The 27,482-nt window shown below is 42.3% G+C and overlaps 2 protein-coding genes across 2 annotated transcripts in view; one reads left to right on the top strand and one right to left on the bottom strand.

The window, feature by feature from the left end:
* LOC134483571 (disks large homolog 5-like) overlaps window positions 1–17,630 on the bottom strand; it is an 81,981-nt gene extending 64,351 nt beyond the window's left edge. The window contains exon 1 of the mRNA XM_087595970.1: window positions 17,462–17,630. The gene's annotated coding sequence lies outside the window, so the exon portion shown is untranslated. The remainder of the gene's footprint in view (window positions 1–17,461) is intronic.
* On the top strand, window positions 7,126–25,948 carry LOC147999035 (disks large homolog 5-like). The gene is made up of 5 exons (XM_087595395.1): window positions 7,126–7,194; window positions 14,478–14,637; window positions 23,636–23,795; window positions 24,993–25,136; window positions 25,768–25,948. Exons 1-5 carry the CDS (start codon window positions 7,126–7,128, stop codon window positions 25,946–25,948), a joined length of 714 nt encoding a protein of 237 aa, XP_087451521.1.
* The last annotated feature ends 1,534 nt before the right edge of the window (window positions 25,949–27,482 follow it).

Below are 27,482 nucleotides of genomic sequence, written 5' to 3'. Positions count from 1 at the left end.
CTGCTCATTGCACCAATGTCGCCAAAGGAGCACTGCTCACAGGCCTGAGTAAGATATACCACGAGCTTTTATCAGAGAAATAAAATACACAAGAGATATAGAGGTTGGCACAGAAATGTCTAAAATGAGGCTATAAACATCATTAAGTGGATAGAGCAAGGTCCCAGCACCTGTACACTGGGAAATGGCCACCCCACCAAACACAAAAGCATGTATCATAGTAAAAAATGAATACTTTATAGAATGCACCCACTAACACTGATTGATCACATCCGTAGTTCAAATTTTGGGTGCAAATTCATGGCCTTAACTATTTTTGTTTCAACTTATATAGTAAAAAATAAGAAAGAACGAGAAAAGAAAAAGTCAAAACTAAAAGCTCAAGCTTCTCATATGAGGATTGCAGGAAGTGTTATATGGGAGTCAGTTCTGATTAGGCCATTTTAGATAGAACAGTGCATAGTGACCCTTAATGTGATGGGCCCTATATAAAGCTTTTTGCAATATTGGAATTTTAACAAACCTCATCCAGAACGTACGGAAGAGGCACCATGTGATCACCATGTCCTTACTCTGTATCAGGTTATTTTTCTGCATCCTTGATTGTTAGGCATATAACAGCAACAATCTGAAATAGCTGGTAGACATGGAAAAACATGGCTAAAACTATAGTTGTGGGTTACACACCTCAACTGTGAAAGGCTAATGCTGTCTGCACAGTCCTTGGAGGCCACTCTTTTATGCCTATTTATTACAAAGTGAAAGGAGGTTTATCTGAGCTCAAAGTGATCCTGGCCAGCCAGGTAGAGGGCAACATGTGATACTTGAGACCCTGTTTTAAACCAGCACAGAAATCCACACTTCATTCAAAGCATCATCTACGAATTCTCGATTATTTACCATTCTCTCCCTACCAGTCGTTCTGTTTGGAATGGTAGAAAACAACTGGAACTGATCTTTCTATTTTAAGGACCTTGATCTCTCTTTTTTTAGGTCCACATTAAGAGTGCATACAAATGGACATCACCATCTGAACATCTTAGTATTATCTACTCTGTATATATAGCATGATACTGTGTCTATGAAAGTCTTAAGCTTCCTTGAGTGTAGTTGCCCCATCAAGAAGTGTGAAGTTCTGAGTTCAAACCCCAGTGATGCTTTAAAGGGTTAGAAGAAAGCCATCAGAGATACTCCACTTCTTTGTCCTTAGATTAAATCAAGTTGACACAATGTGAACCTGGTGGGCTATTTAACCATGCATCTTTCTCCCAACCCCACTTCCACGAGTTCAGTCCATGGCAGAATTCATCCCCCACCATCCTAGATATTTCTTTGTATATTTCTACAAGAGCCAGGTTTCTTTTTTTTAATAGAATTAGTTGTAGTCAATCAACTGCTGCCCTATGTGAGAAATGATTAGTATCTATTGCAACTTACCACACTGTATTTGTGTATACAAGTACATTATTGGAAATCCAGCATTACTGAGGGATTGGAAACCAGTGCTGTGGCCTTGCCTTTCTGTGCCTAGTCCTGGCTCACAGGCAGCAGGGGGCAGACCTTGAGTTCCTCTTCAGGGACAGAGTGATGTTGAATGGGCACTGAGCAGGCAGAGAAACACAGCTGAGGCAGCTCCTTTCAGTTATCAAACACATCATCTCCTTCCCATCTTAAGGGCTACTGCTGAGGTCTTGCCCCCATACCTACCTTAATAGCAGCAAATTTGTTACACAGCAGCCAGCTCTTTCCTATTGTTCTGTAATATGCCTCCACATCATGGATGCCAAGAAAAACACTAACAAAGAACAAAAAACTCTGACGTTGAACTGTGTGGTGCTGGTCACATACCCTGTTATGTTCTCTATGTTATGAGGTTTGTTAATCTTAACAAGTTCCCCAAGTGTATTCTTCACATAGGACCCAATAGATTCAAGGAAAATTGGAACAATTATGTGTAAAATGGCCTGAGTCAGGGCCCATAGACCGAAGCATTTCCAGCACTTGTGCATGAGCCCATGTGGATTTTGCAATGAGCGGGGCCTAGCAATATCCAGTACACAGTTGTGAGCTGTTGCTCTGGTTGAACTGTATTGGTGTGTGCATTAATAAACTACACCTATTTAAATGAATTCAGTGTTGGTGTGGTTTGAATCCAGATCCCTTGACACCAAATCTTCCCTTCAGCAGCGTTTAGGAGAAGAAGCTAAGGTCAGGAGAGGTGACATCTTGCCATAACTTATGTGACAAGAGGGATGGTGAAATGATCCCTTGTGATAAGAATCAAGGTTTCCTCTGTGGTATTTAGGTCTATACTGGCCCTGTGCAACAGCTTCAAGAACCCATTTCTGATTTTCCTTGGGATTCCCGTGATGATGCACTCAGACATGATTGGAAACAACCAAAACGGTGGTCAGACTTGATTTATAAAATGTAGGTAACATTGCAAACTTATGTTATAGGATATTTGATCATATTGTCATCCCTAATATTGTCTTATTTACTTAGAAAAATACCTTCTGGCTGTGTAGTTCAGTACTAGCACCAATATTTAACCCTAGAGCTATTTTTGTTTGTTTGTTTGTTTGTTTTTTGTTTTTGTTTTTGGATGAACAAGTACTTTCCTATTGTGTGGCCCAGCCCTATCGCTTACTTGTTTGCACAGTCATAGAGAGACCTCAAACATATACTCAGACAAAGCCAGGGGAGTGTATAAAAGGGCCTAAGGCAATACCACATAATGACATTGAAAGTGGGCTCTCTTCTTGATCCACGCCTCCAGCTCTCCTGACATCTACATGAATTATAACTCCTAATGCAGTGTAAAGGATGTCTGTGCTATTGCTGAAGGAATCATGAGAATAACAACTGTAAACATCCCAACATGGATAGAATTTGTGGAAAGAGGCAACTGGCAGCCAATGAGAGGGCTCTACAGTTAAAAGGGCTTGCTGTCAAGTCTGATGAGCTTGACTCAATCCCCAGGACCCACGTGGTAAAAAGGAGAGAACCAAGGGCCAAGCTGTCCTCTGGCTTCCACTCATGTGCTTACATGTATGTGAGTATATATGTATATGTCTGTATGTACGTGTGGATATGAATGTGTGTATGCATGTATGTGTATACGTGTATATGTATATGTGTGTATATGTCTGTCTATATGTGTGTATAGGTGTATTTGTATGTGTGTATATGTATTGTATGTGTGTGTATGTGTGTATGTATATGTGTATGTGTGTATGCATGTATGTGTGTATGTGTGTATGTGTGTATGTATATGTGTATGTGTGTATGCATATATGTGTGTATGTGTGTGTATGTGTGTGTGTATGCATGTAGTTGTGTATATATGTGTGTGTGAGCATGAATGTGTATAGTCATGTATATGCATGTGTTTTCATGTACGTGTATTCGTGTATATGTACGAATGTATGTGTGTATATGTATGTATGGACACACAAACACACACAATGTTAAAACATAAAAAGCTCCTTGAAGTATTCACCGTACCTGGATAAGTGGTGATCATGTGGGGGAAACACATGTCCATGTACACATACCTGTTCACATGTGCTGAGCAATGCCCAGGCTGGTCTTGAGCTCACTACCTGCCCAACGATGAGTTTCTGCCCACCTGGTCTTCTCAGAGCCAGGCAACGATTGTTCCTGCCATTCCAGTTCTGTTCCCGTTTCTCATGCCACAAACCTTCTAGCTTGAATCTCACCTACTGACGCAGGAACCTAACAGCCTCCAACCGAGTGAAGTAAGTAAACTTCTTCCTGACATCCTCAGGCTTGGTGTCCCCCATGAGTCTCAGGGAGGAAGGATGGCATGCACCAAGGAGAAGGGCCATGTGCAAGGAAGACAGGATCATAAGTCAGTCATCACTGACACCAGCAAAGTGTGTGCTTCAGAGCTGGCTCTGCTCACTCTTGTCCCAGTGGCAGGACTTAAGAGTGGTGCATACCTGTCACCCAGCACTCAGAGACGTCTGAGGCATGAGAACCAGGAGTTCATGGCCATCTTAACTAATGGTGAGATCAAAGCCAGCCTGGGCTGCATGAGACTCAGTCTCAAAGCAGGCAAGGAGGAACTTGCTATATTTGAGCAAGGAAGCTGGAATCCTCCTGGGTTCTAAACATTCACTGCAATACAGAAAGATGCTAGGGCTAGTCTGGCAGAAAGTGGGAGACAGAGAAGCCAGGTTAACCCTCCCTAATCTTCTCATGCTGTGTGAGCTATAAGTAGATGGTGCCCTATACACTGTGGACAAGATGGTCTCTCAGACGGTTCAGAAAGCAATGGCAGCCTCCAGCAATTCTCCACTTGGGTGTCACTTGAGTCTTATATGTGTGTGTTTACAAGCCAAAAAATAAGATCCATAGGTGACTGTGTAAATTCAACATGGCCCAGCCATGTGCTGGAATATTATTCAGCCTTACATAGGAATGGGATTCTGACCCTTGAACAGGAATAGAATGGTAGCCATTCTCCTAAGTCAGACCTCCAGGCAGTGCAAAGACAAACTAACACTGTATGACACCACTGAGGGCTGCAGTGTCACCAATTATATAAAGACAGAAAGCAGGAAGGTTTACAGAGCCCTAGGGGTGACATGGAGTGGGGAGGTTGAAGGGTAGGTGTGTAAGTGGGACTGAGGCTCAGAGGAATCAGACATGGCTGCAGAATATGCATGTGGCTGCCTCCCATACGTGTGGGTCCTACCTCCTCAGAAAGGCAAATACAGCAAAAGAAAGGAACAGAGGGGACAGGCTCTGACCTCCTGTAGACACACACAAATGACGTGACAGAATGTGCACACTGCTGCCTTGCTGCAGGAGCAGCTGAGCATCCAGAAGGTTTGAAAGAGGCTGGAAGGGCTGAGCATGGCACTGAGTTCAAGGACATAGCTTTAGGTCCTGGGGAACCTATGGTGCCCAGGCCCCATCCTGCTGATACTGAGGGACACAGCTGACATTCAGGGTGATGGCTGGGCTGGGCTGGGGAATAGGTGTCCACTCTCACCTGCCTCAGCTTGAAGATGCGCTGGGTGATGTAGGACTGCAACTACTTGTTGGATTCATTGATGCAAATCTGCTCAAAGCTTTTCTGTTCAAAGTCCTCAAATCTGAATATGGCCAAGACACCAATGGGCAAACACTGAGAGACAAGCTATGGTTATAGCTGGGGACTCCTGGGAAGACCAATCCTCCTGAGAGGAGTTGCAGCAGAGGGGTGTGTTTTCCTGACCTGTTTGGTACCCAGTGTTCTTTGCCAAGGGTTCCTTTATTACTTCTTGATGGAACCAGGCCTGCACATATCCAGTAAGCATTTGGGTGGAACCTAGGCTTGGTGCCCACATGCTGGCATCGCTGAGGGTGAAGTCTAGCCTATCACACTTCCAGACACCGAGTGCAGATGCCTGGGTTCCTATAGAATGGCGGTTCTTACCCTTCCTAACACTGTGACTCTTTATTTCAGTTCCTCATGTCGTTGTCATCCCAGCATAAACTTATTGGAGAGCTACTTCATGAGTGTAACTTTGTTACTGTGAGGAACTGTAGTGTAAATGTCTGGTGTGCAGGAGCGCTGATGTAGAACCCACAGATTGAGAGCAGCTGCTGTAGAGGATCAGAGTCCCCTGCCAGCCCTGGTGTTTGCAGAGATCCCCTGGGTTCCTAGTCTCCATGGTTTTTCCCAAGGACAGGGTTTATTCTTGGCTGTCTCAGGGCCCGGGCCCTCACAGAAACAGCCTCTCCCATGTCCTTCCTGTTGAGGAGAGCGTGGTTGGTACTCAGCACAGTCCAGTCAAACAGGACGCTGTATAGACACTTGGCCAGGGGTATCCTGCAGTTATGGCCTCTGGACAGAGGGGTTTCTTACCTGGGGTGGGGCAACCGTGCCAGGTACAGACTGTGGTGCTCAGAGTCAAGACCTCATTTTGTCTTATTTTCATAGACAAAGTTGCCCAGGCTGGCCTCGAACTTGCCTTGTAGCCAAGGATAATTAAACAACTGATCCTACTGCCTCTACCCCCCCATGGCCTGGCATTGCAGATGAGTGTCACCAGAGCTGGATTGTCATAGCTGCTATACGGCTCTAAGTCAGGGGCCTCATGTGCATGAGTTTTATGACTGTGCCATCCCCACCCCCCAACCAGGGTTTTCACCTTTCTCCTGCTGAAGTCTGCTTAATCCTACCCTGGCCCCTGGACACAGCAGCTGTGGGAGAATCAAAGCCTGGGACTTCAGCACAACATGGGTACACAGCATGGCATGCAGCCTACACGGCTGTGAAAAAGCCAAGGAAGTGCTTCTCAGCTCACCCCCTGTAGGAGTGTCTAGTCCATCCTTCTCTCCATGGACACAGACATCTGCTTCCAACTTCCCGACATGTCCCTCTGGTTTTGACTTTCCTGGATGCCATGTCAATGCCACCACACAGAGTGCTGCCTCTACTGGGGACACTCACACAACCTCTCTGGGGGACATCTGAGCCAAGCAGGGATTGGGTGCACTGCAGAGAGGTCAAGTCATGTCGTGAAGTACCTTGTCCCACAAAGGCTCACTGTTCAGGGAGTTGACTGGAAAAGTAAGCTTATGCCCCTGGGCAGGGTCCCCATAGGGCGTGTCCCATACCCTGCTATCAGGTCTATTCCTGGTGCCATGCAAATTCAATTTGCAAGACCCAATGCTCTGGAAATGTCAAGAGCTAACGGAAATGTACCAGGAAGTGCACACCACAGCAAAGGGAGAGGATGGCACAGAGACCTATGCTATGGGTTAAGGGGCACGGAAATGCCACCTCGAGCACAGGGGTCAGTCACCTCTTTCACAAACAAGGCAAAAGGTCAATGCTCTCAGCTCTGGGAGCCTAAAGCGCTCTGTGGCTCCTAAACCCTGCAGCTGCAGCCAGAAGCAGCACTGAACAGGATGTAAATGCTGAGGATGGCGATGTCAATAAAACTTTATTTACAAAACCAAATTAGTGGTGGTGCTGCTGCTGGTGGTGGTGGTGGTGGTGGTGGTGGTGGTGGTGGTGGTGGTGGTGGTGGCGGTTGCGGACTGGTTCATTTCAAAGCATGCTGGAGTGGCATGGCCACTGAGCATCGGGAAACACAGTAAGGAATGCGACCTGATGCAGGGCTCCCAACACCCCAGACGTCAACCTATGGCACTGGAACAGGGTCCCTGAAGGTAAGTCTGGACAGTCAGATAAGGTAAGTACATTTTATTACAAGGAAATGGGACAAGATAAATCTTCTCTTCATCTCGCTATGCTTAAGCATCTTTAAGAGTGCAGGGAATTCATGTCTATCAGTCTGGTTTAGAAAAGTGTTTAGAGACAGCAAGAGTAAACTCCATGTTTCCCTGATGATGGTTCCAGGGATTCTGATATCTGGGTCAAAGTGAAAGTTAAGGTGAAAAAGGCTGTCAGGCAGGGCAAAAAGATTCCAATTTCTGGTCTCTTTGGGCTGTAATTTTTACTGTGTTCAAGGCCATGAATGCAGACAGGGTAATAACGATTACAGAACAAGAAGCTAGAGCTTCATTAAGACAAAACGAAAGTAAAAGTTTTGCCCTCTGCTCCACTGCCTGAAGCAGGTTTTTCTAAGTCGTTTCCCGAGGATGGCATGTTGACCATTAGATTCACACGATGATGATGACGAATTCACCTGCTTTTTCTTTTCCTATAATTAGGCCAGCATCGATTCAAGGTGTGGCCCAACCGACTTATTATAAAGGATGATACTGGTTGGTTGAAAAAGGTAGTAGCTTTCTATGAACCATATATTAAGTTTTTATGTATATTAAAATTAACATTGGAAAGAACAATGGTAGGAGCGGAAGCTGGAGGACAACTGCTGCAAATGCTTGCTTTTGAAAATGCTAATGAAGAGTACAGGAGAACATTATTACCTATAAAGGGGGCTGGGGATATTAATGCTTATATGAAGGCATGCCAGGGTATCTTTTCTGAAAATGGAAAGATGCATATTTGGCATGTATTGATCCAGATAGAGTTATTAAATTATATGTTTAAATACTCTTGAATATCCTACAGGCACTTTCGCTCAGGATGAGTTGCCTTTAGAATGGGTTTATATTAAATAAAACTTTAACCAAACATTAACAAATAATGAGGAACAAATTTCTTTAATCATTCAGCAAGGCATACAAAGACATGTTACTCTGTGGGGATATGATTGTGCTGCTTTTGTTTTCCCATTAAGCAAAGATAAAGTGGAATATTTAATGCAGATGTCTGAGGTTTTTCAATTAGCCATGATTTCTTACATTGGAAATATTGAATTTCATCCTCCCCATAGTAAATTGTGGGATTGCTTTAAAAAACAAAAAAAAATTTGATAAATACACTAATTTCTGTTGATCCATTACCATCAGCCTTTACTGTGATTACAGATGGCTCTAACACCAAGATGGCTTATTGGACCAAAGATTAATTTTGGGGACAAGAATCTTCTTTTGGGTCAGTACAACAAAATGAATTATTAGCGGTAATTAATGTATTCCAGGATTTTACTCATGATGTAAAAATATTATAGCTGAGTCCGCTTATGTTGTAGGAGTAGTACAGAATATTGCGACTGCTGTTGTTTCTACATCTAAGCCAATATTAAATGTTATTCTCACATATTAAAGGACTATTGTTATTATGAAACTCTAGAATATTCATTACACATACTAGATCACATTCAAAATTTCCAGAATCTTTAACATTTGGCAATCCTATGGTAGATCAATTAGTGGCATTTGCTACCCCAGAAGAACACAGTCATAATCATGCCAATACAGGATATTTACATATTAAATATAAGCTTCCCTATTCTCAAGCCAAACAAATTATTGCTAATTGTCCTATGTGTCAGTCTTCACGTATAAAATGTATTCCATCTCAAATTAATCCCAGTTGATGCAACTTAATACATCGTGTCAGATCGATATAACCCATGTTTCTTAGTTTGGTTGCGTTTCACATATAGATGTAAGCATAGATAATTTTTCAAAATTTGTGTGGGCTACACCATTGCCAGGAGTACGCATTGCTCATGTTATACAGCATCTATTGGAAACTTTTGCTGTTATGGGACTGCCTTCTAAAATTAAAATTGATAATGGACCAACATATATTTCTTATCAATATAAACAATTTTGTCAACGATATCATATTGTACATATTACTGGTACAGAACACAATACACAAGGACAAGCTTTTGTTGAAAGAATTCACCATACCCTGAAATGACAAATTATAAAATTAAAAAGGGGGAAAAGAGATGGCCTTATGCAACCTGAATGGAGTTTGCAGACCAGTCCCAGAGCTATATTGGCACAAGCATTATACATTATTAATTTTCTTAATTTACCACAAGGTGAAGTTATATCAAGAGCCAATAGACACTTTGTTGAACTTCCCCCCAGAAGGCATGGAACAGACAGTATGGATAAAAATTGCCCGGGATGCTGAATGGCAGGAAGGGACATCATTGTATATAGGGGAGAGGGTTTTGTCTCATTACAGGATGGGAGACTATTCTGGTTACCCGGGAGATGGATCCAAGCACAGAATAATAAGAACTGCTCCCTACCCTCAAAGGAATCCAGTTAAACCAGCTACATTTTCTCCTGATGGATGTTCTCAGGAGATGAGGAGGTGTCCTCCATTACTGAGGCCCTGGCTTCTCTTAGTGTCCACAAACAACAATGGATAAGGATCCGTGCAGTGACAACCCTATTACCTATGTGGGGTCAGGTGAAGCGATTAAGCACTGAAAGGAATAATTTTGTCTCCTTCAGGAAAGTCCTTTACGGCTGAGCACTTATTCTTAGCAATGTGTGTTTTACTCATGGTTTCTTCTGCTGCGGCCAATGCCAGTTATCGGGCTTATATTGCTTATCATGATGAAATCCTACTACTTTTGTGTTAGTAAATATATGGATAATGACACAGAACATGATTGGAAGTTAATTCAAGCCTATTTAGAGGGTAATGAAAGTGCTTCAAAAGTAATTAATGCCTTGAAATATGATGTTCGAATGTCTTTTGGTAAACAGCTAGAAGATACTAGCCCTAGAGAAATAGCGAAATTATTGGCTGATCAATTGACAGGATTAGATCCCAAGGCTTGACTTCAAAGGATTTTCTATAGCATGGGAGGAGCTAGTTTTGCCATAATCTTATGTACATTATGTATTATGTTGCTTTATTTTTACATGACTAAACCCCTACAAGGACCTTTAGCTATGTTATGTAAAGTGTTACTTTAAAACAAAAGAAAAAAGAAGTAATTGTTAAGACATAGAGATGCAGCTCTCAGGCAGGGTCAAGAAAGGCCTGGTGACAGATACAAGTAGGGGCTGGAATGCCACCCTGGAGAAGAAAATGTTTTTCTCACTTGGCCTTAAGTTATGTTCTGCTGTGTCTGTTTCTGTGGAAGTGGTTCTAACGCTCTCTTGGTAATGGTGAGTATATTTTGATTATAATAAGAGAGGTGATTTGTTATATGAATATTTTTAGAAGAAGCTTTTGTTTATTCATCTTTCTTTGTTTAATCTTCCCTCATTGTTCCTGTTATCCTGGGAATAATGATCTTATGGTATCTTTGCACAATGAAAATTGTAGTAATGCATATTCTTAGCTCAATAAGGATTAATAAAGCTTGCAACTGCGTGCAGTTTCTTCTGCCTTTGCTCTGCACCCCCTGTGTCCTGGGGGTATGCGACCATACCCAGGGCCCCAACTCACTAGACATTGACAATGGGTCACCCCACAAAACACAGAAGCATCTACCTTAGTCAAAAATGGACATTTTATTGAATGCACACACTAACACTGATTGATCACATCCATAGCAGAGATACTAGGGGCAGATCCGTGGCCCAAAATACATTCCTCTAAACCTATAAAGCGAAAGAAAGAAAGAAAGAAAGAAAGAAAGAAAGAAAGAAAGAAAGAAAGAAGGAAAGAAAGAAAGAAAGGAAGGAAGGAAGGAAGAAGAAAAAACACAAAAAACTTAAGCTTCTCATAGGAACTTCGCAGGAAGTGTTGTCTGGCGGTCAGTTCTGATTAGGCCATTTTAGATGAAACAGTGCATAGTGACCCTTAATGTGATGGGCCCTATATAAAGCTTTTTGCAATATTGGAATTTTAACAAACCTCATCCAGAACATACAGCAGAGGCAAGGATGTGATCACCATGTCCTTGCTCTCTATCAGGTTATTTTTCTGTGTCCTTGATTGTCAGGCATAGAACAGCAACAATCTGAAATAGCTGGTAGACATGGAACAAAGTGGCTAAAACTATAGTTGTGGGTTGCACACCTCAACTGTCAATGGCTAATGCTGTCCTCAGAGACCTCGGAGGCCCCTCTTGTAAGACTGTCTATTGGAAATGGAAGCACTGACTTCAAAGTGAACCGGGCCAGCCAGGGAGAGGGCAACATGGATACGTGAGACCCTGTCTAAAACCAGCACAAAAACCAACCCTTCATTCAAAGCATCATCTATTAATTCTTTCTTATTTACCACTTTCTCCCTACCAGCCTTTCAGTCTGGAATGGTAGAAAAGGACTGGGAATGTTCCTTCTATTCTAAGGACCTTGATCTCTCTTTCCTTAGGTCCACATTAAGAACACATGCAAATGGATATCACCATCTGAACAACTTAGTATCATCTACTCAGTATATCTAGCCTAATACTGTGCTATGACAATCTCAAGCTTCCTTGAGTTTCGCTGACCCAGCAAGAAGTATGAAGTACTGAGGCCACACCCCAGTGATCCTTTCAAGGGGTTAGAAGAAAGCCTTGAGAGATGCTCCACTTCTTTGTCCTTAGATTAAATCACATTGACACAATGTGGGTGGACTATTTAACCAGACATGTTTCTCCCAACCCCACCTTTATGAGTTCAGATCATGGCAGAATTCATGCCCCACCACCCTAGATATTGAGTTTAGTGATATGTAATTATTATTTAAACCTATGTATTAAATTTTGTCATTTTGTTAATTTTTGTGGTTTTCACAGTCTTCTTTGATTAACTTTCCTAGTTTTATTAATTTATCCCCTGTGTTCTCTGGTATTTTGTCCTTCCCTTCAAACTAAAGTATTCCTTTTAGGATCCTCTACAGAGCTGTCTTACTGGTTATACATATTTTGTTAAATTTATTTTAGTGTGCATTAGTAAGCACAGTAGCAGTGCAGCTGCCTGCCCTCCATGGTACGAGATCTACTTTCCAAACAATAACGCTCAACTCTTACTGACTGTGTAGCATCTTGGCTGCTCTTTGTTGCACTTGGACAGCCCTCAGGACCAGGCTCTCCTCTCCCTTAACCATGGCTGCTGTCCTCTTCCTCTCTCCTCTCCATCACACACGTTCTTCCTTTATTCTTTGGCAGCTTCTTCTTCCTTCTTCCCTCCTCATGATCCTCTCTAGCAAAGCCCTCAGAAACTCCCCTCCCCCATCTCTCTGCTGTGCAGCTGTTGGCTGTTGGCTTCTTTATAATCACAGTTAACTGGGAACAGGGTCAGTTATTTGGGGTTAACCAGTCCTGAGTTCCACAAATTAGCATTAAAATACAAGCAGAATTAGGCCAATCCACTTCAGGGATTTTTGTTTGTTTGTTTGGTTGGTTTGGTTTAATTTTCATTTACCTTTTTACTTGTTATTTTATTTTTGGCTATTTTTTATTAATCGGTTATTTTATTTATTTACATTTCAACTATTGTCCTGCTTTCCACACTCCCCTCATCATATTTACATCCCATTTCTGCTCAGCTTTGCCTATGTGACAGTGCTCCCCCACCCACACATATCCATTCCCACCTCACACCTCTAGGATCTGCCTTTGGTGGGGCTACAGGCCTCACCTTGAACCATAGAGCATCCTTGCATACACTTTGGCTGGCAGTTTGGCCCCTGGGAGCTTGGGGATTAGGGAAAGAAGATCTGTTCAGATATTAAAGCCAATGATTGCTGCATTCTCTTCTTTATCTGGTTATAGGTGAAATTATGTTTGTGTGCTTCTCTTTTTTTAAATTATTGAGAGAAGATTAATTTCTTGGTTTTTCTTGGGTATAGTTCAGTTTATTGTCTTGGAGTTTTCGTCCTGTTAGCCTCTGTTGTGCTTTCTTACAGAAAAGAATTGTTTAAATTTGGTTTTGTCATGAAATATCCTGGTTCCTCCTTTTATGGTGATTGAGGATTATGCTGGATATAGGAGCCTGTGTCTGCAGTACATCTGCCCAAGATTTTCTGACTTTTAGAATCTCTGTTGAGAAGTCTGGTGTAATTCAGATACGTCTGAATTTATTTGTTACTAGATATTTATACCTTACCCCTTTTAATGTTCTTTCTTGATCTGTGCATTTAGCGTTTTAATTATTATGTGAATGGAGGAATTTTTCTGGTACAATTAGTTTGATGTTCTGTAGGCTTGTTGTACCTTTATGGCCTTTTCTTTCTTTACCTTATGGAAGTTTGCTGCTATGATTTGTTGAAGGTGTTTACTGGATCTATGAACTAGAAATCTTAATTCTCTTCTCTATCTATTATCCTTAGGTTTCAACATTTAATTGTGTCCTGAAATTCATGGATGTTTTGGATTCAGTAAACCATACATGTTTATCTGAGATGGGTGTTTTGTGCTTTGTGGGATGACCTCCTTGACCCCAGGCTGCATGAAGAATCTCAGCTGACAATGGGGACATAAATTATGAGTATGTGTAGCAAGACCCAGGCCTCTTCCAGGTTCTTAGATATTAACTGAGAACCTCAAATACAGTAGTGATGTGATAGTGTGGTGTGAATCTAGTTACTATTCTCTATTTTGATATAGATTACTCTTTTTGTGTCATGGTCAGCTTATAATGACTAGAAGACCTAAGCTTGAGAATAACCAAAGACTACATTGCTACTCTAGCAGCTGAGCTTTTAAAAGTCCTGGTGTGACAGCAACTGTTGGTGGACATTCTGGATTATTCCTTCTGTACTTTAACTCTCTGTGTCACTTCCACCATCAGTAAGTTAGTTCAATTCCATAAATTGGAAATCCATCACCTGGAAGAAATACTCTTTTTTTTTAAGATTTATTTATTTATTTATTTATTTATTTATTATATACAAGTACACCGTGACTGTCTTTAGACACACCAGAAGAGGGCATCATATCTCATTACAGATGGTTGTGAGCCATCATGTGGTTGCTGGGATTTGAACTCAGGACCTCTGGAAGAGCAGTCAGTGCTCTTAACCACTAAGCCATCTCTTTAGCCCAAGAAATACTTTCTGAATATGATCTGAGATTGGCCATGGAAAAAGGGTAGCTTGAACTGTCCCACCTGGGTTCTGGGCCTGCACAGGCCTGCTCTCCAAAAGAAACCTGTGTTCACAGCTGTTGGCTGGCTAAGAAAGATTTCACGAGACGTGATACACAGTCCTCGGACTTCTGCTTCAGTCATCTGCACAATTTTTCCCGGACGATATCCTCAACCTCCAGCAGGCGGGTGATGAAGCTGTCTGCTCTCAGCTCCCCTTCAGCCATTTTGTGGGCACCAGACTCTCCTCCCTGCAGCAGGAACAAGGGCTTCTCCATGGTGGCTGCAGCAGCAGTGGTGGTTTGGCATTCTCACCTAGAAGGCCCTATGCCTTTCTACCCCAGTTCCAACTCAGCTCAGGCCCGGGCCTTCCCCCATCCACTTCCCACGGAGCAGGGAGAGCAGCACCCACTAGAAATAAAAGGGAAGCCCTTGGTCCTGCCAAGACTGAACCCCCAGTGAAAGGGATTGTTGGGGGGAGGGTGGTAATGGGAGGAGAATGGGGAGGGGACACCAATAGAGAAGGGGAGGGGGAGGGGTAAGGGGGATGTTTGCCTGGAAACCCAGAAAGGTAATAACAATTGAAATATAAATAAGAAATACCCAATTTAATAAAGATGGAGAAAAAAAGATAAAAGTGTCACACATTTAAAACAGAAGAATATGGACCCTAATTTTAAAGGACAGTTCTGTCAATTAACTAAACCTTTAAGGAGGCTCAGAAAATCAGGCCAAACAATATTTTCTCGGTTTATGTATCTGTAATGTCGCATAAATAATAATGTCCGTTTCTTGCTGTTGTGGAGGGAATTAAATAGATAATATGTAATCATGGAAATTTTGAAGTACCATCCATTTTTCTGTTCATTAAATCACTCTTCCTCATTTCATTGATCAAGTATGTATGTTTTCTTTTCATAGTTACATGTATAATAAAACCAGCATAAAAACCTTCAGAATTGTATAAGCTTTCACTTTTAACAAATTAAATTAGTTGTTCTTTGTATTTCTGCTGAACATTTAAATGTTCTTTATATGTCCCAATGCAAGTTTATTAGGTACCTATAAACTTTAAACTCTGTTCCTGAGAGCATGAGTACTATTTAATCATATAGTAACTACACTCAGGCTGTCTTTGTATTAGAACCAATTATATCAGACTCTAAGAAAAATTACTATTGCGTAAAAGTTTGTGTGTGTATGAGTGTGAGTGTCTGTGTGTGTGTGTGAGTGTGTGTGTGTGTGTGTGTGTGTGTGTGTGTGTGTGTGCAGTACATGACCAAACAACTTTCAGGAGCCATTTCTCTCCTTCTGTCATGTGGGTCCCAGGATGTAACCCAGATGTTTGACTTTGGCAATAAATAATATTACCCACTAAATAAATAAATAAACAAACAAAAAACAAGCCACAAATCAACTTTAAAAGTAAAGGCCAGAAGTTCACAGAATAGTAGCATTGGCCTTACCATATCCTTTCTTTGGGGATGGGAAAATTAATGTTCTGAAATCCATGACTTTCAGGAATTTTGATATTCATTGAAATTCAATTCCTTTGCAGATGCTCCAGTTGTTGTGGCCAATTGCTAGAAAGGTCAACTTAAGCTTGCAGGACCCCCACCATCCCTCCCCCAACCCCACCTCCACAGAAAGCTCAAAAGACACTGCCCAGATCTTACTCCACATTCCCCAGAACCACTTTCTTTGTCCATCATTTCCTTGAGACGAAAGGTCAGATCCTTCACCCTAGTCTCTCCACAATTGACATTTGCCCTCCCAAAACACTTCTAAGACTGGAAAACATGTCTTAGGATGTATCTGCCAGACTCGGACTGAGAGAAACTAGGGCACTGGTTGTCACTACAACATTGGGGACAGAGGACGCCAAGAACTCTCTAGGAGACAATAGAATGTCCAAGAAGGGACAGCTGATGTCAAGGGGAGCAGACTTTGCCTCCCTGCTAATGTTCTCCCTGTACTGAGCATAATCTGAGGTGCCCTTTCCAGGAGACTTTCCTGGGGTAGAGCCACTGAGCATCTCCTGCTTCCAAAGCCAAATTTTCCTCTAGGCTTGATTATAAAAACCTTAGTAATTCCTATGCATCTAAATGAATGTTTCCTTCCAAATCCTGCCCAAAAATGTCTCATCCTAACTCAAATTATCCTTCTTCACCAATATTAGCCATTAAAAATTCCTGAGAAATAATACCAGTTTGAATATGCACTCAAAATGTTCTCCTGTCTTATTATGTACAGGTGCTTGAAATCACATCAAGAAATAGCCTGCATCGAAGGTTGCAACATGGGTGTGTGTTAGGGGAACACTCATGAAGCCTTGTGCTTAGCATTCAACGGTTGCCACAAGTTTCCTTATGAGGAAGACTTGAAATCATTATGGTGCTAGAAACAGTGTGCAGGCCAGTTGACAGAGGAAAGTGAAACATTAGAGCCACCATTGAAGGCTCCTGTTGGGCCCTACCTTGGTGTTTCCCTCCCCCCTCGCTGAGCCTTTCAGCCTGCTATAGGAAGAAATTGTTTACACCTTTGACAGCTGCTCTTAGCCCCTGATTTGGGGCTGGGATTTTCCATGGCACCCTTCCTCCCCACTGAGCTTTCCTGCTTCTTGTTTTTAAGAAGCTGTTTATGCCCCTGATTGGGCTGGAACTTTCACCTCACAGACTTGTCCTATTTTCCTGTTTGGGGATTTTCACCTGCCTTGTTGTTTTTCCACGGCTTTTGCCTCTGGTATATAAGGAGATCTCAGTAAAGCCTTGGTGGCACTCGCTAAAAAGGGGTGACCCGTGTACGTGTTTTCTTTCAACCCCACAAACCTACACCCGATATTCACACACTGTCGGCGCAGGCACTGACAATAGGTATCACAATAGAAACTAGTAACTAGATTTAACCAAACTATCACGTTAATGCCATATTTCGTGGTATTTTTTTTTTTTTGCACTCCTAGAACCTGGAAGAGGCTTGGGGTTTTCTAATCCTACTCATAATTTATTATCCTTCCCAACACTATGTGCTTTGTTCTGTTAATTGAAACAGCGCCATCCAATACCTAGGATATTTTCTACTGACATGTGTGACATGAGACAAAACAGTCCCTGTCATCCCTCACCTGAATAAACTTCCTTAGAGGACAGTGTAGTTGGAGGGTCCTTCTTTCCTCTCCAAGATCGAGAAACATTTCCAGTCTTCAGACAAGTGTGTCAGCCATTGTCCAGTGACTGTCTTGAGATGTCCACAATGTCAGCTGAGTGTCGTCATCCAGCCTGCCCTGTAATTGTTGTAGATGATTAATAGGGTTCCAGCCCTAGGATTTAATTCAGTGCTACAGTACTTGCCAAACATGCTCAAAGCCCTAGCTGCCACCCTAGTCCTGTGTGCTCTAGAGAAAGAAAATAAAGAACCACATTGTCTATCAAGTTTCTCCTCCAATAGAAGGAGAATCTGCATCAGGTCTTTTAAGTAACTCTAAGCCCCAGCTTCCCCACAGCTCCCTCCATCGATTGCACTATTGGTGCATTTTCAGTAACGCTCACTTTATTTTTGGTGTGCAAAGAATATGCACCATGTCAGTAAAGTGTGTGTTTGTGTTTGTGTGTGTGTGTGTATGTGTGTTCATCCATGAACTCACTATAAATTATTATCAAATGACCCAGAAGACCGTGGAGAAACCTGTCGATGTGCCTGCAGAATTATGTTACTACCGTTCCATGGCACCTTGCAGGGAACACTGAAATAGTGGGCCGCTTTTATAGAGCCTAAAACCAGGCTATGCATGGTTTTCGGTGAGATTGTGATGTGCAACACCACAACAGAGATCAGCAGAAGCTTCATTTATTCCATGCTGCTGTTACCAAGTGAGGCAAAGCCTCATCCCATAGAGAGTCTGGTAGGATCTGATGAAGGGCAATAAACTCAGGGTTGAAATCAAGCCTTTAGAAACAAAGAGAAAAATACAAAGTCAAGGAAAGCAAGAGCTGTCTTTTCTTCCTCTTTTTTTTTTTTTTTGAGATGATCCACAAGAGAGACAACCCCTTCCTCAAACTAACAATGCACAAGAGAGACAATACATGAATTAAAAATCAGAAATGAAATGAGGGACATAACAACAGACACGGAGCAAATTCCAAAATCATTAGTTCTTACTCCCGAGGACTTTACGCCAGAAAACAGAAATATTTATTCGATATTGTTGATTTTGTAGACAGATAACAATTACCAAAGTTAAATCCAGATCTGGGAAGGTATCTGAAAAATACCCCTAAGAAAATAGATACACTCATTAAAGGTTGCATACATTATATATTATATTGCTTTCTTTTTGCATGATTAAACCCCTTCAAGGACATTTAGCTATGTTATAGAAAGTGTTACTTTTAAAACAAAAGGACAAAGAGAGAAATTGTGGAGTCACTGAGATACACTTCCCAGACAGGATCAAGGAAAGACGGCTGAGAGATGCAAGCAGGGGCTGCAATGCTGCCCTTGAGAAGAAAATGTTTTCCTCACTTTACCTTACACTATGTTGTACTATGTCCTATTTTGTGGAAGCGGCTCTCATGCTCTCTGGGTTATGACAAGTATATTGTGATACTAGGAAGAGGGGTGACTTGCTATACAGATATTTTAAGGAGAAGCCTTTGCTTAGTCTCACTTCTTTGCCTAGTCTTGCCTCAGTCGTTCCTGATATCATGGGAATAACGATCTTATTATATCTTGCCAAAAGGGAAAGTGAGGTAATCCATATTCATGCCTGTATAAGGGTTAATAAACTTGCAGCTGCATGCAGTTGCATCTGCCTTTGCTTTGCATCCCCTGTGTCCTGGTTATTTGTGACCATACCTGGGCCCCCAACACACTAGATGTTGACAAGCATCACCCTTCTCACTGTCAGGTTTATTTTCTTTCTTTTTTGAAATCTATGATGTGGAGGCGTATTACAGCAACAATATGAAATAGCAGGCAGGCATGTATGAAAATTGCTGTGTTTAAGCTAGGTGTGGGGACAAGTCCTCAAAAGGAGCTGTTAAGATGGGAAACACATAATGCATTTGTTGCTGGAATTGAGTTGCCTCAGCTGTGTTGCTCTGCCTGCTCAGTGTCCATTCAACATCACTCTGTTTCTACAGAGGAACTCAAGGTTTGCCCCAGCCGCCTGTGAGCTGTGATATGGGCAGAGAAAGGCCAGGACACTGTGGTGATTTCCCACTCCTCAGTTATGCTGAATTTTCCACCACTGTACTTGTATACACAAGTCCAGTGTGGTCAGTTATTATAGATATTTGTCATTTCTTACAGAGGGCAACTATGATTGACTACACCCAATTCTACAAAAAACAAAATTCAGGAAACCTGGCCGTTGGCAGCAATGAATCAAGAAATATCGAGGATGGTGGGGCATGAATTCTGCCAAGAAATGAACTCAGATAGGTGTGGTTGTGAGGAAGATTATAGTTTAATAGCCCAATAGATTCACGTTGTATCATCTTGATTTAATCTAAGGACAAAGAAATGCAGTATCTCTGATGGCTTTCTTCTAACCCCTTGAAAGGTTCACTGGGGTTTGACCTCAGTTCTTCATTCTTCTTGCTGGGGCAGCAACACTCAGGGAAGCTTGAGATTGCCATAGGCACAGTATTAGGCTAGAAATGCTGAGTAGGTGATACTAAGTTGTTCAGATGGTGATACCCATTTCATTTGTTCTTAATGTGGACCTAAGGAAAGACAGATCAAGGTCCTTAGAATAAAAAGATCATTTCCAGTTTTTTTCTACCTTTCCTGAATGAAAGACTGGTTGGCAGAGAATGGTAAAAATTCAAGAATTGGTAGATGATGCTTTGAATGAAGGGTGGGTTTCTGTGCTGGTTTTAGACAGGTTCTCAATTACCCCATCTTGTTCTCTACGTTGCTCGTCAGGTTCACTTTGAGCTCAAATAAAGCTGCTTCTACTTTCCAACAGGTAGTCTTACAAAGGGGCCTCCAAGGACTGTGAGGACAGCATTAGCCAATGAGAATTGAGGTGTGTAACCCACAACTATAGCTTTATCTGAAAGACCCTCAGACAGAGGAGACTCTCGCTCCAGTCCTGAGGACAATCACCACCCCATGAACACACAGGACTCAGTCTTGATGTAAAAACAAGAGGTTTACTTTGGGATACCAATGCACTGGGGCTCGACACGGTCCTCACGAGGAGGGATGTGAGGAGCCTCAAACAACAGAAATGTACAGCTTAAACAGTCATTTATGATCACACAGTTTCATTAGCTCAGCTATTTCAGTGCCAAGGATAACTAGGCAGATGTTTCTCGTCCTGGGATAAGGCCGTAACCACATCAATGTAGCTATTTCAGTAGGAAGGATGTCTGACTTGATATATGTTTTCTTATCCTGGGGTTCCCAGGACAAGGACCAAGGATATCTGTCTTGGCAGGTGTTTCTGTTCTGGGGTTCCCAGGACAAGGCTATAGCGATGTCAGCCTATAGCACAGCTGCATTCAGTACCAAGGACATCTCACTTCTATAGTGATCAGTCAGCTTCCCAGAGATGTTTCCTGTCTTGTAATTGCCCTGCAGTAAATATGTTCTATACCCTCTGTTCTTATGGTCGGGCAGCTTCCTAGAGAGTGGGTGGGAATGTGCTTTCTGTACTTTCTGGTCTATTGTCTAACGTCTAGGGGCTAAGCAAGGGCCAGCTTAAAAGATTCTCATGCTTAAGAAATGGCTGTACTGATATCAAACGGGGATCTTTCATATCCACTTTCTTCCAAGTCTACCAGCCATCTCAGATTGGTGGTGTAATATGCCTGACAATCAGGACACAGAAAAATAACTTGATACACAGCAAGGACATGGCAATCATATCCTGTGTCGTTATGTATGTTCTGGATGAGGTTGGTTAAAATGACAATATTGCACAAAGCTTTATATAGGGCCCATCAAATTAAGGGTCACTATGCACTGTCATAGCTAAAATGGCCTGGTCAGAAGTGACCACTGGATCACTCTTCTGTAACTTCACATGAGAGGCTTGTGCTTTTTGTGTTTTTTATTTTTGTGGTTTTTTTCTTATTTATTTATTTATTTATTTATTTATTGATTGATTGATTGATTTATATGTTGTCAGGAAGATAGTTCAAGTCATGGATCTGCCCCCAAAATCTGAGCTTTGCCTCTAATACTGTAAACAGTATTAGTGTATGCATTCAATAAAATAACTGGCTTTTTTTTTTAGTACGATTCATGCTTTTGTGTTTTGTGGGGTGATCCATGAAACAGGAGTGAAGATGCTTGTTTCTTACTCTGTCCACTGAGTTATGTCTCTAGGCTTCTCCTACTCCTTTGGCTGCATCCCCCCCCCCACATCTGCTGACTATTTTATTTTTCAGATGAAATCACACGTTATAGCTTAGAGAGGCCTGTAAGCAATCCTGCTTTGGTAACTTAAGTGCAAAGAGGAGAGCCCCACACTCAGTCTGAGGGTGCATTCACTGGTGGATCCAATATTTCAGTTTCCTCTCCTAACAGATCACCACATTGTTGCCAGGACCATAATGAATGCAATTCTTTCTCCTAAAGAATCTGGTGGCAACTGTCAAATGTTAAGCACAAAGCTTCAGGTTGTACCTATAACACACACCCACATTGCCACCTATCCTATAGGCTATTTCTGGGTGTGATTTCATGCACCTGCACATGATGAGACAGGAGACCTCTTTGGCTACTTATAGGAACTGGTGTGATTTCTCAGTAATCTTTAATGGGTAATATTGCTGACTAAGGAGAATTTCAGGTAGGATGAAACATTTCTGTGCAGGGATTGGGGAGGAAGCACTCATTTAGATACACAGCAATGACTTAGGTTTTTCCAATCAAGCCTAGAGCCAAATTTGGCTTTGGAAGCATGTGGTGCTCAGTGGCTATGCCACAGGGAAGTCCCCTGAAAAGGGTCCATCAGCTTTTGCTCAGTACAGGGAGAACATTAGCAGGGAGGCAAAGTCTGTTATCCATGACATCAGCCGTCCCTTCGTGGACATTCTATTGTCTCCTAGAGAGACCTTGGAATCCCTGTGATGTCACCAGTATCGTTGTGACAACCAATTCCCTACTTTTTCTCTTAGTGTCCAAAGGATATATCCACAGACATGTTTTCCCGTCTTTGTAGGTGCTTTGGGAGAGTTGATGTTGATAGAGAAGAGTCTAGAGTGAATTAAACGAAACCTAAAGGTAATGATGGACACATGGGGAATGTGGAGTAAGTTCTGGGCAGTGTATGTTGATCTTCCTCTCAGGGGTGAGTGTGGGGGCCTTCAGCTGGCCTTTATAGCAATGGGCCACAACCACTGGAACATCTCCACAGATATTGAATTCCATGATGATCACAATTCCTGAAAGTCAAGGTTTTCACATCATTAGTTTCTCCATAACCACATGGAGGATATGGCAATGCCTATGCTATTATTGGGTGAACTTCTAGTCTTTACTTTTACAGTGCATTCGGTATGTTAAATTGATATTATAACACCACCAGGAGTCATGGAGGGTATAACTTTTCTGAATTAAACAGGGCATCAATGTACTTCACTTTCATTGCTTCTTTCAATTCAGTGACTATCTGACAGTAGTAAGAGGGAGAGAACTGTGCTCCTGGCCATGACCTTATATTCTTAGAACTCCTCTGACTACCTCTGGCTGACGGGGCCAATCTTACATTCATATATTAGAGGTTCTGTGTGGCAGATATTTTTCTACAGTAGCCAAACTATATGGAGCAGGTAGAGAAAGAGCCTGTAACCTATTGGCACTTCTGGGGCATTTGTCATTTCAGTAGGGGGAATTAATAAGTCTGTTGACCATGTCCTCCCCCTACATGACTTTTTAATGCAAAGTTATTGGACTAGAGTAACAGTGTAGGATATCTGAGTTTCCCTGATCAATCAAGTCATTGTGGATGCTGAATTGATGATCTGACTTCTGAAACCAGAGGGGTGAGGGTCCTGAAACCAGGTTGTAGCCTGCGTACCTGATAATAATCCTGGAGAAGGCATCTCTCTGGTACTTGTAAGCCTGTGTGGGCGGGCATAGGGAACACCTGGCTGCTTACATCTCTTGGTCTCTATATAGTAGTGGGGGGACTGTGATCCACTTAGGATGCCTCTTACACAGACCAAACTTCTTGCAGTGACACTGGCTTCCAAGCATGTTCTCCTGTTTAGACCTCACTGTGGTCTGTGTATGCTCTATGCATTCACCCCATGCGGGTTCACTTGTGTTCTTCTACCTACAGAGGCCTGCAGACAGACGTCATCCCCTGAAAATATCCTAAACAAGGTGCAGGACAACGAGGAAGAGGAGAGGCTGAATAGAGAACTGGAGCTAACTACCAAGGAGAGAAATGAGCTGACAGATCGCCTCCTTTATGTGACAGGTGGATCCATGAACAAGAGGTATGCATTGCTCCAAACAAAGGACCTTGTTCTAAACCTCATCTCCCATAGAGAGGAGATTCAGAACCTGACCCTTACTGAGGAGTGAGTTTGGACATGGACTCTCTGATTCTGCCTGTTGAAAATCTGAATTTGTGATCTGAGTGAAGAATTCAGGGATAAAGTCACTGGAGCATGAGTTCCCAGTGTACAATTGGAAAGCCCTTGACAAGTGGCAGCTTTGCAAGGTTCTAGGTGCTGTGAGTTTGTGGACAGTGTTTGTACTTGCTAGGAATGTGACTGAACGCTATCATCTCATGGCAGCACCCTTAGGTAACAGGTCCCACATTGTTCATCTCCATGCTTAACTAGAAGGCCTGAGGCTCTGGCCTGTTCCTTCTTGTCTGTGTGCCTTAAACACTGAGACAGTAATGGTGCATACATTTCTAATGATTCTCATTGTGCTCTTTCCATATTTGTCTCTCTTTCTCATTCTCTGAGTCTGTTTAATTTTCTTTTCTTGTGGGTGTGTCCCAGTTTGTGTGTCTGTGTGTGCACAGGTCTGCATGCATATGCACAATTTTATATGTTTCTGTGTCCCTCCACCCTTGGAATTTAGGGGTCTGTTTTTTGACCTCAGGATATACCTGTATAATAGTTTCATGGAGGTGTAAGTACTTTATTTTGGAAGCCCCACTTTCAACAGTACAGTTCTTTGCCTGTGTGGTCACATTTGTCTATACATTTGTATGCCTTGAGCAGATTATAAGTTTGTGGCAATATCTGGTCTCATCTCCAGAATTATGTGTACTGTCTGGCTCTAGAATATTAGTTATTCGGCTTGTAGCATTCCACTTGTCAAAACAGGAAAAATGAAATCAGAGGTTTCTGGATGTGTGTGTGTGTGTGTGTGTGTGTGTGTGTGTGTGTGTGTGTGTGTGTGGTTTGGTAAGCTCTGTGGCCTAGGCTCTTGACAGCATAACAGGTTTGAATGCAGATCCAGCCCTCCTGATTGAAAAAAGTGAGCCAGGGAACCCTTTATCTGGGTGCTTAGCTTCTGTTGTCCTGGGCACACAATTCCAAGTTTCTGAAGCTGAAGAATTCAAATATGTAGAATTCAGAAAGTGTCCTTCCAGGACTGGGGTAGTACAGGACACAGCCTGAGTTTATATAATCCTAAACCTCGATGTTCATTGGGTTCTATCTTCCTGGGGCCAGCCCCTACTTCAGGCCAAATCCATTTTATGAAAACTTGAAGATAAAGGAGAAAGAGGTCATGTCATTACTGCACAACTTAGACACAAAGAACATTGAACATCGTGAGAAATTTCAGGAGCTCAAGAAGGAGATTAACTTCTATCGGTAAGTACTGGTCAGAAGGGCCCCTCACTTGTGGAATGGCCATTGCTGCCTCTCTTTGTTCTGGACTGGAGAGCCTGCAGCTCTGGGTCCATGTCTTCTGCTGTTTAAATATCACTGTGCTCTGGGTCTTTTGGACTCAGTTTCAGTTCTTTAAGAGACTGTGACTTCTCACCACAGTGTCTATGCATCTTTACAAGGCTCTGGATAGAACTACACTGATTCAGGCATCAGAGTGTTATTAGGCCAACCTGCGGCTCTGGGGTCATACCAGGTTTAATAAAGCTCAATGTGTGGACCACATGGTTTGCATGACCTCCCTTGGTCATACTGTCCTCTTGTGGTTATTTGCTGCCTACTAATTGATGCTGTCCCGATGCATTGGGCTCTCATGGGTAGTTGTAGATCTCTTGTTCTTTTGGACGACATGGACTCTTATTGGTGCTTGGGTCACAGAAACAATTTATTCTTCCATGGATTGGCCATTTGCTGTTTGTGCAGCAGCCTTACATGTATGGAGATGTATTCTATGAAGTCTTTATGGGTATCTGGGTCCTGGTGGACTTTGTGGGATTTGGCAGTTGGAATGGGAGGAAGAGACTTCAGGATCTTACTATGCAGAGTGTGTTTCCAGCAACCTGCACAGCCGGCTCCTGATGGACCAGGCATGTATGAAGAAGAAGTTGGTCACATTGAAGCAGGAGAGCAAGGAGTTACAGCGATATTTGTTTGAGTTGAACCCGAATGATGAAGATGAACAGGAGAAGGCCAGCAACCTCCAGACCCAGCAAAATGTGGTAGGAACAAGCAGCTGAGTCAGATTAACAATGTCTGATACCATTTGCCTATTGGATACATCTTTGCTTCCCCTATCACCTTTCTAATCTCCCCACACCCAGTCAGTCACCCACCTTATGTGATAGAGTTATTCATTGCTCTGTGTATGCACAAGTATTCTGGGATGTTAACCACTCTTCAGAAACTGAGTTATTGGCAATTATACTTCTCTGCCCTTTTTGAAACTGCAGTCCAGAAATGGTGACAGAGGAATAACATATCATATGACTGCATCTCCCTATCACAGATTGGATGCTATGAAGAGTTTTGAACGAGTTCTTGGTCGTGTGACAAAGGTCATACAGGGGTCATGTTATGGTTGGAAGCACCTTGTAGGGATAAGAACCAAGTGCAAATGGCAAATGAGTCCTGGTCATTGGCTTTGATCTGGGTATCATGTGGCCTTCTCCTTTCTTCCTGCACCCCAATTAGGTCTCTCCCCATTTCCCCATTCTTGGTTTGCACTGGTAGAGTCTGAGGAGCAGCTTGTTCTCCCACAGTACTGTGAGGGTTGCTGGTGATGTTCCCAGCCTGCAGAGATATCAGCAATGATTTCAGTGAAAAGATCAGTGCTTTCTGTCCAATGCAGCTGAGGGGACAGAAGGCAGCAACTTGACAGCTGGTATGCATGTCCCCACCAAATCAGTGTCTTAATAGCTGCCTTCTCCTCCCACGTCTCAGAAACTGCAGGAGACATGGCATAGGACGGATCCCAGGAAGACAGCCCCCTGAAGAGTGAGTTTCTTCCTCAGGAGTTCCCTGTGACGACAATCCTCACAGTCAAAGACTTTTTGGGGGAATATTCTTCTTCTCAGATAATTTCCTCAATGTATAGAGACCCTCAATTTATGTATCCGTATGCCAGACTGTCTGGTTGAGGTCCTTCTCCTTTCTCATACGGACAACACCATTTGAGAGACATCTGAGGGGACTGCCTTGACGTCTTGTCCTAGAGGAGAAACAGCACTACAACTGTGTTTCTAAATGTTCATTAAGAAAATGCTGTTAAGAAATGTTTTTGGTTATGATTTTCATTGAAGTTTTCTTTTTGTTATTTCATACTTATATATTCTTGTTACTGTTTTTCATTTTTTATACCATTTTAGTTGTTCATTTTATGCCTGTTTTTTGTAAATTGTATTCCTTATGAATAAAAATTGATTTGTAACTCTTGACTCTTAAGACCATCTTATTCAAGGGTCCTTTCCCCTCCTGTAGACTTAGAACTGACAGCTATATATGGATTTTTGCATGGTCCAGGCAGCATGGGTAAAGAGGGAATTCAAAGCCACCAAAGTGTACACAGGGTGATAGTGTCTTTTGTGTGGATAATGTGACTTTTTTTATGGACACACACTTTATGATGTAATCACTGACATACTGTATCCATGCTGTCATGTGTTCTGCTCATCCTAGTCTATATCAGTCTACAACACACATTCCTTATTGACTGTGTGCACCAGATATTGAGTAACACACACTCATGCCTGTAGAGCTGCAGAAAAAATGACA

The sequence above is a fragment of the Rattus norvegicus genome, chromosome 19, assembly GCF_021556685.1.
Source record: "Rattus norvegicus strain SHRSP/BbbUtx chromosome 19, alternate assembly SHRSP_T2T, whole genome shotgun sequence".
In the NCBI taxonomy this organism is placed as follows: Eukaryota; Metazoa; Chordata; class Mammalia; order Rodentia; family Muridae; genus Rattus; species Rattus norvegicus.
Note: the sequence above shows the minus strand (reverse complement) of the source record. Positions and strands in the feature narration are given on the sequence as shown.